This window comes from Elephas maximus, chromosome 22, assembly GCF_024166365.1.
Source record: "Elephas maximus indicus isolate mEleMax1 chromosome 22, mEleMax1 primary haplotype, whole genome shotgun sequence".
In the NCBI taxonomy this organism is placed as follows: Eukaryota; Metazoa; Chordata; class Mammalia; order Proboscidea; family Elephantidae; genus Elephas; species Elephas maximus.
The window spans coordinates 57,273,244-57,287,078 of NC_064840.1; the positions used below are offsets into that span (position 1 = coordinate 57,273,244).

The 13,835-nt window shown below is 40.4% G+C and overlaps 1 protein-coding gene across 5 annotated transcripts in view; it reads left to right on the forward strand.

Moving 5' to 3' along the window:
• Nucleotides 1–2,277: 2,277 nt before the first annotated feature.
• Nucleotides 2,278–13,835, forward strand: part of INTS10 (integrator complex subunit 10) — a 29,935-nt gene continuing 18,377 nt past the window's right edge. Inside the window, exons 1-9 of one of the 5 annotated variants that reach the window (XM_049866761.1) lie at nucleotides 2,278–2,522; nucleotides 3,121–3,188; nucleotides 4,661–4,764; nucleotides 5,496–5,635; nucleotides 8,668–8,749; nucleotides 9,178–9,318; nucleotides 9,775–9,946; nucleotides 10,828–10,997; nucleotides 11,838–11,971. In XM_049866761.1, coding sequence (XP_049722718.1) covers nucleotides 2,394–2,522; nucleotides 3,121–3,188; nucleotides 4,661–4,764; nucleotides 5,496–5,635; nucleotides 8,668–8,749; nucleotides 9,178–9,318; nucleotides 9,775–9,946; nucleotides 10,828–10,997; nucleotides 11,838–11,971 — 1,140 coding nt within the window. In that variant the 5' untranslated portion in view covers nucleotides 2,278–2,393. Of the gene's footprint in view, nucleotides 2,523–3,120; nucleotides 3,298–4,660; nucleotides 4,765–5,495; nucleotides 5,636–8,667; nucleotides 8,750–9,177; nucleotides 9,319–9,774; nucleotides 9,947–10,827; nucleotides 10,998–11,837; nucleotides 11,972–13,835 lie in introns of all 5 variants that reach the window. The other 4 variants (XM_049866762.1, XM_049866764.1, XM_049866765.1 and 1 more) reach the window with 4 other exon arrangements.

The window sequence follows — 13,835 nt, forward strand, 5'->3', positions numbered from 1 at the left end:
CCAGTAAGTATATAAGTTATATTTCATATGTAACCATGAATATTAATGTATATAAGTTGTTCATTTATTAAAACTTTTATAATGTTCTCATGTATATAAGTACTTAGAAATTTTTTTTCAAGGAAATTAGCTTTGAAGCTTAAACTCTTGGTTTTAAATGCCAGGTGTCAGTGGTAATGGAACTCTGCTAACATTTTGTGTAGCTAGAACTTGGACTCCAGTTCACTCCAGTGAACATTCTGAATCCACTTCTAGAAGGACGTACGAATAGGCCAACTCTAAACTCAGAGATCTTACTCAGGATGGCTTTGTACATTCCTCCAATTAGGCAAATAAATACTGTTTTCTCTGGCTTTTGAATGCTGCCTCTCTTCACCAAAGCAGGTAGTTTTCCTTCTCCCATATGGAAAACAAAAATGAAGTTTTCGTGAAACTGACATTGATTCTGTTGGAAGAGATAATTAAATAGTTTTTTTTATTTCTCTGTAGGTCAAGCTTCCATAACACTGTAAAACCCTCCCCGAGACAGTAATTTAGTCATCTTTGTAGCTCTCACAGCATTCAGCAAATAACCTTCCCAGTACCGATTACTAGAAGAGCTCAATATATGTTTGTCGGATAAACTAGTGCATAAAAGTGAAACAATAAAACTTGGCTATATATATTGCTGTTGGTTGCCCTCGAGTTGACTTCGATTCTGTTTTAGGGTAAAAACACCACAAAGTTCAGTAAAGCAAAAAGAAAAGTTTTATTCGGTACGTTCAAAGAGGCAAAAGTAGGAAACGGACAAGCATGCTGCCAGAGCCATGTCTGCCCAAGTCCAAGAGATATTACAGAATAAGCAAAACTGGGAAAACAGACAAGAATGCTGCCACAGCCATGTCTGCCCGAGTCTGAGGAAATATCACAGAATAGACAAAAGTGGGAAAACCGACAAGCATGCTGCCAGAGCCACGTCTCTATCCCAGTCGGAAGAGTGTTACAGAATCATCACAATGTATTAACATTACAAAACGGGCAAAACCATTGAAAGCTTCACCTTTTCATACATCGGCTAGAAACTGTTAAGTCACCGGGATTCTACATTTTGAGTTGTCTTTCTTGATCATTGCTATGGGTTTCAGTAAGTACAGGGTCTTCATTGAGCCAACAAATTTTCTATTCACTAAATACTAATAGAAAAAAGATAAAGGTGGAAAATCCGTGGGTCTTTTGTGTTCTGTTTATTTGAAGGATTCCCTAAAAGATGTTTTCCTAGATTGTCCTAGCTATTGTCTTTACACCTCAGGACCCAGATGATATATCCTTACGAACCCAGCTTCAGCTCCATCACATTCTCTGAAGCCAGGAAATAATGGCCCCAATGTTGTCTTCTAAATCAACTCTGAGCGACCTCATATGACAGAGTAGAACTGGCTCGTGGGGTTTTCTAGGCTGTAATCTGTATGCAGAAGGAGCCTCGGTGGCACAGCTGTTAAGGGCTCAGCTGCTAACTGAAAGGTGGGCTTTCCAACCGAGCTGCTCCCCAGGTCCGCAAAGATTTACAGCCTTGGAAACCCTATAGGTCACTATGAATCTGAATCCATGGCAACAGGTTTGAGGGGTTTTTTTTTACTTTTTACTGTAGCCGATCGCCAGGTCTTTCTCCCGCTGAGCAGTTGGCTGGCTCCAAATATCCGGGTGCTTAACCGTTTGCGCCACCAAGGCTCCTTTGGACATATTTAGGAAAGATAAAAACCATCAGACAAAACAATAGGCATTATTATTCTCCTCTGTGCCGAGGACCGTCACCGAGAGCGATTCCCTAGCAAAGCGACCGTGGGGCAGGTTTTTCAAACCCTCCAGGGCCGAGGCAGCTTCCCGCGCAGTTCCACCTCGACCGCTCTCCAGGGTCACACAAGAGGGTTCCCGCTGCCTTTTCGTCACAAACTTTTCCAACCTGGTCCCAGGTACCAGACCTCAGGAGACAGCCGGGGACCACACACTACGCCCGGTTAGCCGTAGACCTGCAGCGGCGACTCCGGAAAACTACAGCGCAGGACGCTGCAAAGGCCGGGGCAGGTAACCAGCGACTCTGTGCTCCCGCGCATGCTCACTGGCTTGACTAGCGTCACGCTGGAACCCCCACGAGCGAGAATCCACTTCTCCATATTTTGGAGGTGACCTGGGAGCGCCAATACACCAGCACAAGCTCCTCCTCCGAGGAAGGGGCCTGGTAGTACTGAGAGCCGCCGGAGGAAGCTATTCATAAACCCCGGAAAAACGTTCCCGATCCAGTCTGTTTGTATTTGTGCGGCCTCAGACATGCGCAGTAGCCTCCCCCGCGGCGGCAGAGTTCCGGAGCCGGAAGGTCCGGCTGCTTGGGGCTGGGGGGGGTCCCCTTCTCCTGGGTCATGTCTGCCCAGGGCGACTGCGAGTTCCTAGTGCAGCGAGCCCGGGAGTTGGTGCAGCAGGACCTGTGGGCGGCCAAGGCTTGGCTGATCACGGCCCGCAGCCTCTACCCGGCCGACTTTAACATCCAGGTGAGGTCAGGGCCGTGCGTGTGGCCGCCCCGCGCAGAAACGTGAGCACCGCCCAGCTCCCCGGCCGCTCGGGGCCGCTTGGGGCCGCTCGGGGCCAGGGGCCGCGCCAGCCTTGGGGCCCGGTTGCCTCCTGTCCGAACCGCCCTTTTCTCATCCCTGTTTCTGCCGCCCCGCACCCCGGTGCTCCTACACCTTCCTCACGCCCTCTCCCCGCGAGGCCAACACCTGAGCAGAGCAGACCCCACTAGAGGTCGGCTGGGGTTAGTGGGGGAGTGTTACGTTTTCTGGCCCAGAGGCGCACCACCCCAGTAGACGAACGTTCATTCAAAAGAATGGCAGCCATTTGTCAGCGCCTGCTACTTTTTTGACATCAGCCCATTTAATCCTGAGAACCGAGGGGTTGCAGTGAGCCCGAGAGTTGCACTCCTAAGCCTTTCTGTCCACCCAGGCTCCCATCTGTTGGGCACCATGTCACCCGCAGGGGTATCCTCTGGGCCCTCTCCCACGCGGGGAGGGTGCGCAGTGAAGGCAGCTGGGACCAGCCCCGGGCCGGGGTAGTGCCCGGTGGTAATGCCCGGGGGTGGCCTGTCTGTTGCAGTATGAGATGTACACCATCGAGCGGAATGCAGAGCGCACTGCCACCGCTGGGAGACTGCTCTACGACATGTGAGTGACGATGCTGGGCTTCAACTTCTACCGCGCTGCGTTTCCCCATGAGGTTTTGTGTCTGGGGAACTGAGTTAGGGGAACGTCTTCAAGTTCATCTAGATCTCTGGTACTTAGTGATGCTGTAGGCCTTTCATTAATTGTTAACATGACTTTTGCAGAGAAGTCTTCGTATTCTTATTTTATGCCTGTTCGTATGTATTACTATGCACCATTCTATCCAATATTGTTTTTATTTTAGAAATAATATGAGCTCATTGTAAAAGTTCAAACAATACTGAAGTATAGAGAATAAAAAGTGAAAATCCTTTCTAAACTCACCATAGTTGTTTTGTGTATCTGTATCTGTCTGTTTATCTATCTATCTAAATCTGTCTGTATATCTGTAGTGGTGCAGTGGTTAAGAGCTCAGGCTGCTAACCAAAAAGGTCAGCAGTTCGAATCCACCAGCCACTCCTTGGAAACCGTATAAGGCAGTTCTATTCTGTCCTATAGGGTTGCTATGGTTCCGACCCATAGCAACCAAGTGTAACAGAGTAGAACTGTGCAGAGTGGCTGGGTGGGTTGGCACCACCAACCTTTTGTTAGCAGCCAGTTGCTTAAGGATTGTGCCACCAGGGGTCATTATATATAAATACATACACAATACGTATAAATAAGCTTTGGGGGGAGATTACAAAAATGAGATCATATGCATTTGATTCTACAGCCTGCTTTCTTCACTTACTATAATGGAACCCTTTCCATGTCAGTATGTAGAGATCTACTCCGTTCTCTTTCATGCTCACAAAGCATTTCCTAACTACTGATGGACATCTAGGCAGTTTACAATTATTTGAAATCATATTCAGAGTATCGGTAAACAACTTCATGCCCATATTTTGGTATTTTTCTGTAGATCCATAGACGTAGATTTTCATAGTCAAAGACTATGCACATTTTAAGTTTTGACAGATGCTGTCAAATTGCTCTCCTAAAAAATACTATTCCTGTTCACATTTTTACTACAGACGTATAAGAGTGCCCCTTTTCCCGTATCTTTGCTAACATTGGATATTACCAGTCTTTTTAATATTTTGTCAGTGTAATAGAAAATGGTATCTTGTTTTTTTTTTTTTTTTTTTTAATTTGTATTAATCGTACTACTGGTAAGGTTGAGCATCTTTTCAAATGTTATCTTTGACTACTTGTCATTTGCCTCTGCCAGTTTTTTCTCTGGGATGGTTTTATTTTGTTGATTCTTAGAAGTCCTTTATATATTATAGTCACTTGTTTTCTCACTTATAAAAACCTCTAAAAACTTCAGTGAGTATCCTCAGTTTTCTTAACTAGTTGTGTTTTATTTTTGTATCTTTATTTTGGTTTGTTTTGGCACATCTAAGTCTTCGCTTGGAATAAATGTTCTTACTTTCTTTTTATAATACTATATAGAATTTTAACATTTTAATTTGATGCATTCATTTTAAAAATAGGTTTGTGAATTTCCCAGACCAGCCGGTGGTGTGGAGAGAAATCAGCATTATTACATCAGCATTAAGGAATGATTCACAAGATAAACAAACCCAGTTTTTAAGAAGTAAGAACGGAGTGACAACTTAACGGTCCATAAATTGCCATTTCTGGAATACCAAATTATATCTGACATTTTCACAGAAAAGTCACATCTGTGCTGTCAGTACTCATATATATGTTTTATTCTTGGCAACTAGACTTTACAAATGATGTCAACTGCTCTCTTAAGCGTTTACTTAGAACTCTTGAAGCTTCCTTTAAGGATGTGGATTTTTCAGTGAGCCCAGGTAGCTGAATATATTTTTAACAGGTTTTTAAGTAATCAGAAAGCATCTATAGATGAGGCATAGCTCCACAAAACAGGAGAGAAACTTTTATTACTTTATGACATTCCTCTTTCATTTATGACTGATTAATCTATGACCTCATTGTTATAGCCAATAAAAGATTTCAAATTCTGGATAAAAAAGAAAGTAGATGGTTTTGGTCATTTCAACTTTAACAAGTGTGTGCTCCATCCTAGCCTGTAATGAGCACTGTTGTGACCCTTCACATGCATCATTGTCTTCTGGACCCAATAAGGTCTCCAAATGTTTTATGGTCATTCAGCAAACATCTTGTGTCAAGTACTGCCTGACCCAAAAGCCTGCCAGGTTGTGGGTGAAACCCAACAGCAGTGATTCTTCAAGTAGTATTTACTGTTCTATACATGTTAATGCCTTACACTTTTGCTTCAGTACTTTCTTTAATTTTTACCTTCCAAAAACTTTTAAAAGTGAAATGTGTTACATACAGGTTTATTTGAAACTCTTCCTGGTCGAGTCCAGTGTGAAATGTTACTAAAGGTTACAGAACAATGCTTCAACACCTTGGAGCGATCAGAAATGTTGCTTCTACTTTTGAGGCGCTTCCCTGAAACAGTGGTGCAACACGGGGTAAGATTTGATCCTTTCCTTTTCTTTAAGAGAAACTAAAATTGATCATCAACAGATTCATCAGTATGGTTAGGAGCAATAGCATTTACTAAAGCAGAGATTGTGAGGAGCACTGGGTAAGATCAAGGAATCTTTGTTAGTAAAAATAGAAGGATATCACTGTTATCAAACTTTATACATTTCCATTAGAAGTTGTCTTATCAGTGGGTAAAGGGTGTATAGCTTGACCAAGATAAATGATGTCACTAAGAAATATGCAGAAAAAAGGACGTTTTTGGTAAATGCTATGACATACACAACTGTGCAGCAACAGCTAAAAAATAGGAGTATAGTTACATCTGTATATAAGTATGTATAGAAGTGTATAGGTATGTATATGTGTATATGTATGTGGGTATGTATAGATGTACCTGTATGCAAGTGTATGCATCCATATACCTTAATATATAAAATGAAGCACAGGGGGCACAAACACGGGATATCTCCTAGACTTAACCAAACACCTCGCAGGATTGGTTTACAGGATCTGAAGGCTTAGGACCATAGTCTTGTGGGACAACTCAGTCATTTGACATAATATAGTACATACAGTTTATGCTCTACATCCTAGCTTGGTGAGTTGCGTGTGCGGTCTTAAAAGCTTGTGAGTGGCCGTCTGAGATATAACTGTGTGCATCTGGAGTAAAAAGAGAAAGAAGGAACCGAAAAACTCAGAAGAAACGAGTCCACAGGACTAATAGTCTACACAAACCACGACCTCATCTACCCCGACACTAGTAGAATTAGATGGTGCCTGGCTACCACTACCTACTGTTCTGATCAGGAACACAATAGATGGATTCTGATAGCATGAGAGCAAATTGTGGAACAAAACTCCAGTGCTTAAAAAGTCCAGACTTACTGGACCAGTGAGACTGGAGGACTCCCCAAGACTGTTGCCCAGAGGTACTCTTTAAACCTTGAACCCAGACTATTCCATAAGGTCATCTTTTAGCTAAATAACAGTGGCTCACAGAATGAAGAGTGGCACCTCTGAGCACTGTGCTCATTTAAAAAATCTTCTCCATGAGACCAAATGGTCAATATTCGCTCAAAAACAAAGGCAAGAAAGCAAGGGGGCAGGGAAACTAGATTATTGGAAATGGAACAACCAGAACAGAAATAATGAGAAAGCTGACACACTGTAAAAAATGTAACCAATGTCACTGAATAAATTGTGTAGAAACTGTTAAATGGAAATGTAATTTGCTATGTAAACTTTCACCAGAAACACAGTAAAATATTTTAATTTAAAAAAAAGAAAGGTGGTCTTATCAGTAGTATGAAAACAGTCAATAAGTGTTGATACTATTTATTTACAATCTGTAAAGTTTTTAAAAAATAATCTTATCCCGTTGTATTCAACAATGTGTTTGAACTTAAGTGAGAGGCATAGCTTATAGTCTTAACAGATATGTTTTTCACGTGCCTCTGCCCTATGGATACTGTTTTCCCTTTATTCCTGCCCCTTCCCTACATCTGCAATAATGAATGAGTCCTGTTGGTAGGCATTGTTAATTGCTAGGTATCTCCTTCTATCGTCCCAGGCCCCAAGAGGTAGAGAGTATCCCACTTTGTAGATGAGGATACCGGTTCTGATTCTTAGGTGTGTTCAGTGACTTCCCATAGCCAGTAAGTGGTAGAGTCTGGATTCACATCATTAACTCTTATTAATTCAAACTCTCTTGCTTATTCTTCCTCTTGCCATTTTTTCTGGCTTCAGACCCTGGTTAACTTCCTCCCTACCTCGCTGTATTGGTTCCCTAAGGATGCCATAACAATGTACCACAAATGGGTGGTTTAGAACAACAGGAATTTATTCTCTCACAATTCTGGAGGCTAGAAGTACAAAATCAAGGTGTCAGCAGGGCCATGCTTTCTCCGTCTGAAGACTGGGAGAGAATTCTTCTTGCCTTTTTCTAGCTTCTGGTGTCTACAGTCAGTCTTTGGCATTCTTTGGCCTGCAGCTGCGTTGCTCCTGTCTCTGTCTCCATCATCACTTGGCCTTTTCCCCGTGTATCTTTCTCCTTGCTTCATATAATACTAGTGATTGGCTAGGAAACCCCCCCGCCCCATCGAGTATGACCTTATCTGAAGTAATTACATCTGCAAAGTCCATATAAGACCACATTCTGAGGTTCCAGGTGAACAGATCTGGGATGCTATTCAGTCCAAAACACTTGCTGGTCATTACTCTGACTTTTATGTGATGTTTCACATTGTTCCACCTGTACCATTTATCATCCCTGTGTGGTTGCAAGGAAGACAATGCAAACGGCTTGGTGGATTTTGATGAGCAGACTTTCTACTACGGTAGGGCATCAGTATAAGGAGCCCTGGTCGCGCAATGGCTAAGCGCTCAGCTGCTAATCGAAAGGTCAGTGGCTCCATGGGAGAAAAGACTTGGCAATCTGCTCCTATAAAGATTACAGCCCAGGAAACCCTGTGGGGTGGTTCTATTCTGTCCTCTGAGCAGGGTCGCTATGAATCAGAATCATCTTGACAGCACACAACAGGGCATCAGTAATGGAGAGGTGTCCTTAAAACTCCAACAGTTCTGTCCAGCCTAGCCCACGCTGTATGACCACCTACTCCTGAGAACTCTTGAAAGTGATGTTTTTAATACATCTTGATGTAGAGAATAAAGTTAGTGTCCACACTTCTTAAAAAAAATCTCTGCATCTCCATTATTGTTCTAATTCTAGTTCCAATGCTTTCCTTTAGTTTCTATAGACATTTTTTTAACGTTTTAAATTTGCTGGTTTAGAGGCAAATAACCAAGACAAAGTAAGCAAGTCATCGGATGAATTCCCTCCTGAGCTGTGTTGCTAATGCATTCTTTTATTTTCTAATTTTTTAAATGAGAATGTTTAATTTCTTGGGGAAATTGGAATATACAGCTATGTGATAAATACAAAAATACACTGCTTCATGTAATTCTGACATCTTACACTTTAACACATTTTTAAATGATTAATTTCATTTTGAAACAGGTTGGCCTTGGGGAGGCATTATTAGAGGCCGAAACTATTGAAGAACAAGAATCTCCTGTTAACTGCTTTAGAAAATTGTTTGGTAAGAAAACTTGTATGTATAGAAAGCAAAGGAGTTCTTCACATTATTGCATAATTTTTTCTCTATCTAGAAGGCATTTTAAGAAACTTCTAAATTTTTACTATATAATATTTGGTATCTCTGAAAAAAGGTATATAACTACATATGTAAGTGTGAAGTGTAATAAACATCTGAACCTACCACCCAGCTTAAGAACTAGAGCCTTACCAGTAATGTAGACTCTACCTGGGTGTTTCCTCCTTGACTCTATCCACTGATGTCCCTCTGCCCAGTGACTTTTAAATAAATGTACCAAAAAGAGTTTTTTTGTTTGGGATTTTAAGATACTACATTACCATATTAAACGAACTCTAAAATATATCTTGTTTTTGCTGGAACCTTAGGGTAGACAAACAACCTAATCATTTTTTTTTTTTCCCCTTTAACAGTTTGTGATGTCCTTCCTTTAATAATTAATAACCATGATGTTCGATTGCCTGCCAATTTATTATATAAGTACTTGAACAAAGCAGCTGAATTTTATATCAATTATGTCACTAGGTCTACTCAGACAGAAAATCAACATCAAGGTAAGTGTGAATAGTCTGAAATTTTATTTAGACAAACATTAGTAAAATTTCAAATTTGGGAATGCCTCATCATTCTACGTATCCTCCTTTGGATGCATACCAGTTTGATAGTGTTTCCAAAATGTGAAACCTTAAAAAAAAAAAAAAAGAAACCTAGGAAATAATGCCGCAGTTAAGAGATGAGACTTTTCTGGAACCGGTTGAACCTTAATTGAAACAGTCTGCTTTGCTGAACTATAACTTTAGTGCACTGAACTTGATACATGTGGTACAACTCAAAATTCACTTCCTTATGCCATTGGCCAGTTGTGTGTCCTTGAACAAAACATACAACCTGTTGGGATTCTGTGCTCCTGTTTTTTGAATAGAAATCAGACATTAGTCTTTGTCTATCAATTACCACATAAATAGTAAATGCTAATGTTAATTGTAGGCTACTTTTTTCTCAAATCGCAGGTACCCAAGATACATCTGATTTAATGTCACCCAGCAAACGTAGCTCTCAGAAGTACATCATAGAAGGACTAACTGAAAAATCATCTCAGATCGTAGACCCCTGGGAGAGGTTGTTTAAGATTTTGAATGTTGTTGGAATGAGGTGTGAATGGCAGATGGATAAAGGAAGACGGTAAAAAATCATTTATTTCTGAAATGACCTATCAAATCTTGGGATTGCATAATCTCAGAATCCTTGTACAATGCAGAAACACTTTTTTTAAAGTGTATAATGTATGGGTATGCTTCTCTTTGGGCAAGCTGTTACACTTTGTATTATGCCAAGGACATTGACGTAGTTTTCCACTTTATTAAAGGATTCCTAACTGAAGTATGAACTCTTAAGATGATGTAGAGTTTGAAGTTCTCCTTGGCAGTTCAGAGGAAAGAAAGGCCACTTGGCATGTTTGTGTCCTGATTTCTTTCTCCGATCGTAGTCCTAATTCAGAAGGGGAAATTTGCCACGATATGCAGACAATAGGAGTCCCTGGGTAGTATGAATGGTTACTCACTCAGCTACTATGGGTTGGGTTACTAACCAGGAGGTTGGTAGCTCTGATCCACTCAGAGTCTCCTCAGGAGAAAGGCCTGGTGATCTACCTCTGAAAGGCCACGACCATGAAAACCCCATGCAGCACAGTTCTGCTCTTCGACACGTGGGGCTACCATGAGTCAGAATCGACTCAATAGCAACTAATGAGCAACAATAGAGAATTTTGTATGCCTAGAGCTATATTTGGGCCCTGGTGGTACAGTGGTTAAGAGCTCAGCTGCTAACCAAGGAGTTGGCAGTTCGAATCTACCAGCCACTTCTTAGAAACCCTATTGAGGCAGTTCTACTCCGTCCCATATGGTCACTATGAACTGGAATCAACTTGATGGCAACAGGTTTAAAGCTACATGTGGTAAAAATAATGGTTTTATTGGTATTGGTTCTACCAGTGGTTTTTTTTTACACCTTTTGCTGACAAGCCCAGTGTAATTGAATAAGTTTTATCATCCTTCATCTTTCAGAAGCTATGGTGATATTTTGCATAGAATGAAGGATCTCTGCAGATACATGAACAACTTTGATAATGAAGCTCATGCAAAATATAAAAACCAAGTGGTTTATTCCACTATGTTGGTCTTCTTTAAGAATGCATTCCAGTACGTCAACAGCATACAGCCATCTCTGTTCCAAGGTTGGTTTAAGAATTTTAAAGGTACCCCCAAATTTTAAAGGTAGCCTCAGTGAGGATGGTGAGGAGAATTTAAATGTTTACTTTAGCTGCTGATCTTGGATCCAAATAACTGCAGAATGGTGCCAGTGGTTTTTATTTACTTATTTATTTATTGGTGGTACTTTTTATGTAAGTACATTTGCATTAAAACTTTCTATATCAAAGGATGTAGTATTACTGTGAAACGAGACCCAGATATTAAATGCCTCTGTTTTGAAAAAACAACAGGCATAGCGAAGTGTTGAAGTAGATTTCACAAAGATCTCACAATAGGCCCCCCCCGCAAAAAAATCATATATATATTTTCTACAAAGTTTAAAAATTAGAAATATGAGGGTAAAATCATCCACAATCCTTTTAGTATGACACAGGTCATATTTTTGTAAATTGCCTTTTAACCTTTCACATATTCAGATTTTGTTTGGAATTTGTAACCATAATATACATGTAATTTTGTAGTTTTTTGGTAATTTAATGGTTCATATTGCTGTCAGAATCGACAGCAACGGGTTTGGTTTTATTCATTGTAATATTTACAGGTACATAAGAACAAATACAAAGAAGGAAATACCATTTGTAATCTACCACTGAGAGAGAACCCTTATTATCAGTTTCGTATATATCTATAGTTTTTTTTTTCTTATGGATATAAACTTGTTTGTGTACCTGACTGGGATCAAATGGAATGTTTTTTTAATAACCTGTATTTTCAAGTGACAGTTTGGTAAACTTCCTCCTGGTAATAAGTATTCTCTTCCTTGCTACATTTTTCAATATTTGTTGTGTTCCCCCCATCCATAGGTCCTAATGCCCCGAGCCAAATTCCACTTGTTCTTCTTGAGGATGTGTCAAATGTGTATGGTGACGTAGAAATCGATCGTAATAAACACATACACAAAAAGAGGAAACTAGCTGAGGGAAGAGAAAAAACCATGGTAATCCTTTCAGATATAATTATTCAAAGATTATGTTTGTGGTTTGCTAGAGATGAGGCTTTGTTAAATATGGCTGTGGAGCTAAAACGATAAAGCTTAGGTTTTATAGTTATAAAATATAATTCCTGTATATCTCAGAGGTTCTCAACTGCAGGCAGCATTGCCCTCCAGGGGATGTTTGGCATTCTGGAGACATTTTAATTGTCACAATTGGGTGGGGAAGGGTTGTTGTTTGCATCTAGTAAGTAGAGGCCAGGGATGCTGCTAAATGTCCTAAGATTCACAGAACCTCCTCCTACGAAAGAGAACTGTCCGACCCAAAAGGTCAGTAGTGCTAAGGCCGAGACATCCTGGTATAAGTTATTTATACCTGTTTTGGCTGAATGGTATTGATTAAATTTAAAAAACAAAACATAAAAAACTGCATTGGACATCTAAGCCTGGCACTGGGATATATACTGGCCTCAGAATGGGAAGTGCCAAGGTGTTCAGGGTAGGAAGTAAGTTACAACCCACGGGGAGATGCCAAAAAGATTTTATGAAGGAGGTCAGCGTTTGACATCAGCCTTGAAGGGTGTAAACGGTTTTGTCAGTTGGAATTGGTAGATAGATTTTGTTGAGAAGAAACCGTTTGCACAAAAATGCAACAGGCCAGAGAATGTGAAGAGCATCAGATTGTGGCAATCGAATGTAACCATCCAGTGTGGCCAGGCAGCAAGCTTGTGCAGGACAGTGATTTTCAAACTTTTTTTTTAAGCAGAGGAACCCATTCTTTCAATAAAACTTTTAGTGGAGGCCCAATGTGAAACATGAAAGTATAGATGCTCTGGTTCAGAAGTCAGCAAAGTTTTCCTATAAAGGGCCAGATAATAAATATTTCAGGCTTTGCTGGCCGTACGCAACTCTGCTGTTACAGTGTGAGAAAAGCCCCAGACAGTACGTGAAGAGATGATGTGGCTGTGTTCGGTAAGACTCTACTTACAAAAACAGGGCTGGGGTTGGCCCGCAGGTTGTGCCCACCTCGGCTGTGGTTGAAATGCCTATGGGAGCCAGAAACCTTTTCTCTCCTCTTCTCCCATATGCTCAGTCACCTTTCTCCCCTCCCGTTCATCCTATGAATCATTTTCCTGGACCCTGGGCATGATGAGAAATGTGCCTATCTGCAGCCCTCTCTTTTCTTCCTAGTTCTTCTCTGTCTCCCATTTCTATTACTTGAGGTGAAGAGCAAGAGTAGAACTCTTTCTCATAAAATACATAGGACATTACTAGGTAAGTGCAGACAGATTAATTCCTGAGTGGACACCTTGCATTGATGGGAAACAGAACTAAAAAGAAGGGTTTCCATTGGAAAGGACCAATGTGCATTGAGCAAAAGACAAGTAAGTCTTTTCTCTGACATTATTCCTGAGGGAACTCAGGCTTTAATTTTATACCACTACATGATATATCATTATTTGGAAGCAAATTGAATAATACCACATGTTGGAAAAAGTAAACCATAAAACAGAAGCGACTTAAGCTGTACCTCTCAGGGTAAAAATCTCATTTTTAGCTTTTATAAAATTGATATGTTTTTAAATTATTAGAAATTTTAACTGCATGGCTTTGCTCTTAAGCCAACATAAGCTTTGAATTTATTACCAGAAAAAAAAATAAACTTAACTTTAAAAGTAAAAATTGAACGTGTGAGGTTACACAGTATTGTGAATGTAATGTCACTGAGTTGTACACTTAAAAATAGTTAAAATGGCAAAATGTATGTAGTATATATTTTACCACAATAAAAATTTTTTAAAAATTGATTGTGTGAACGTAAAAAGATTAAAATTTTGTATTAATTTTCAAAGCTAGATTTTTAAGTTCA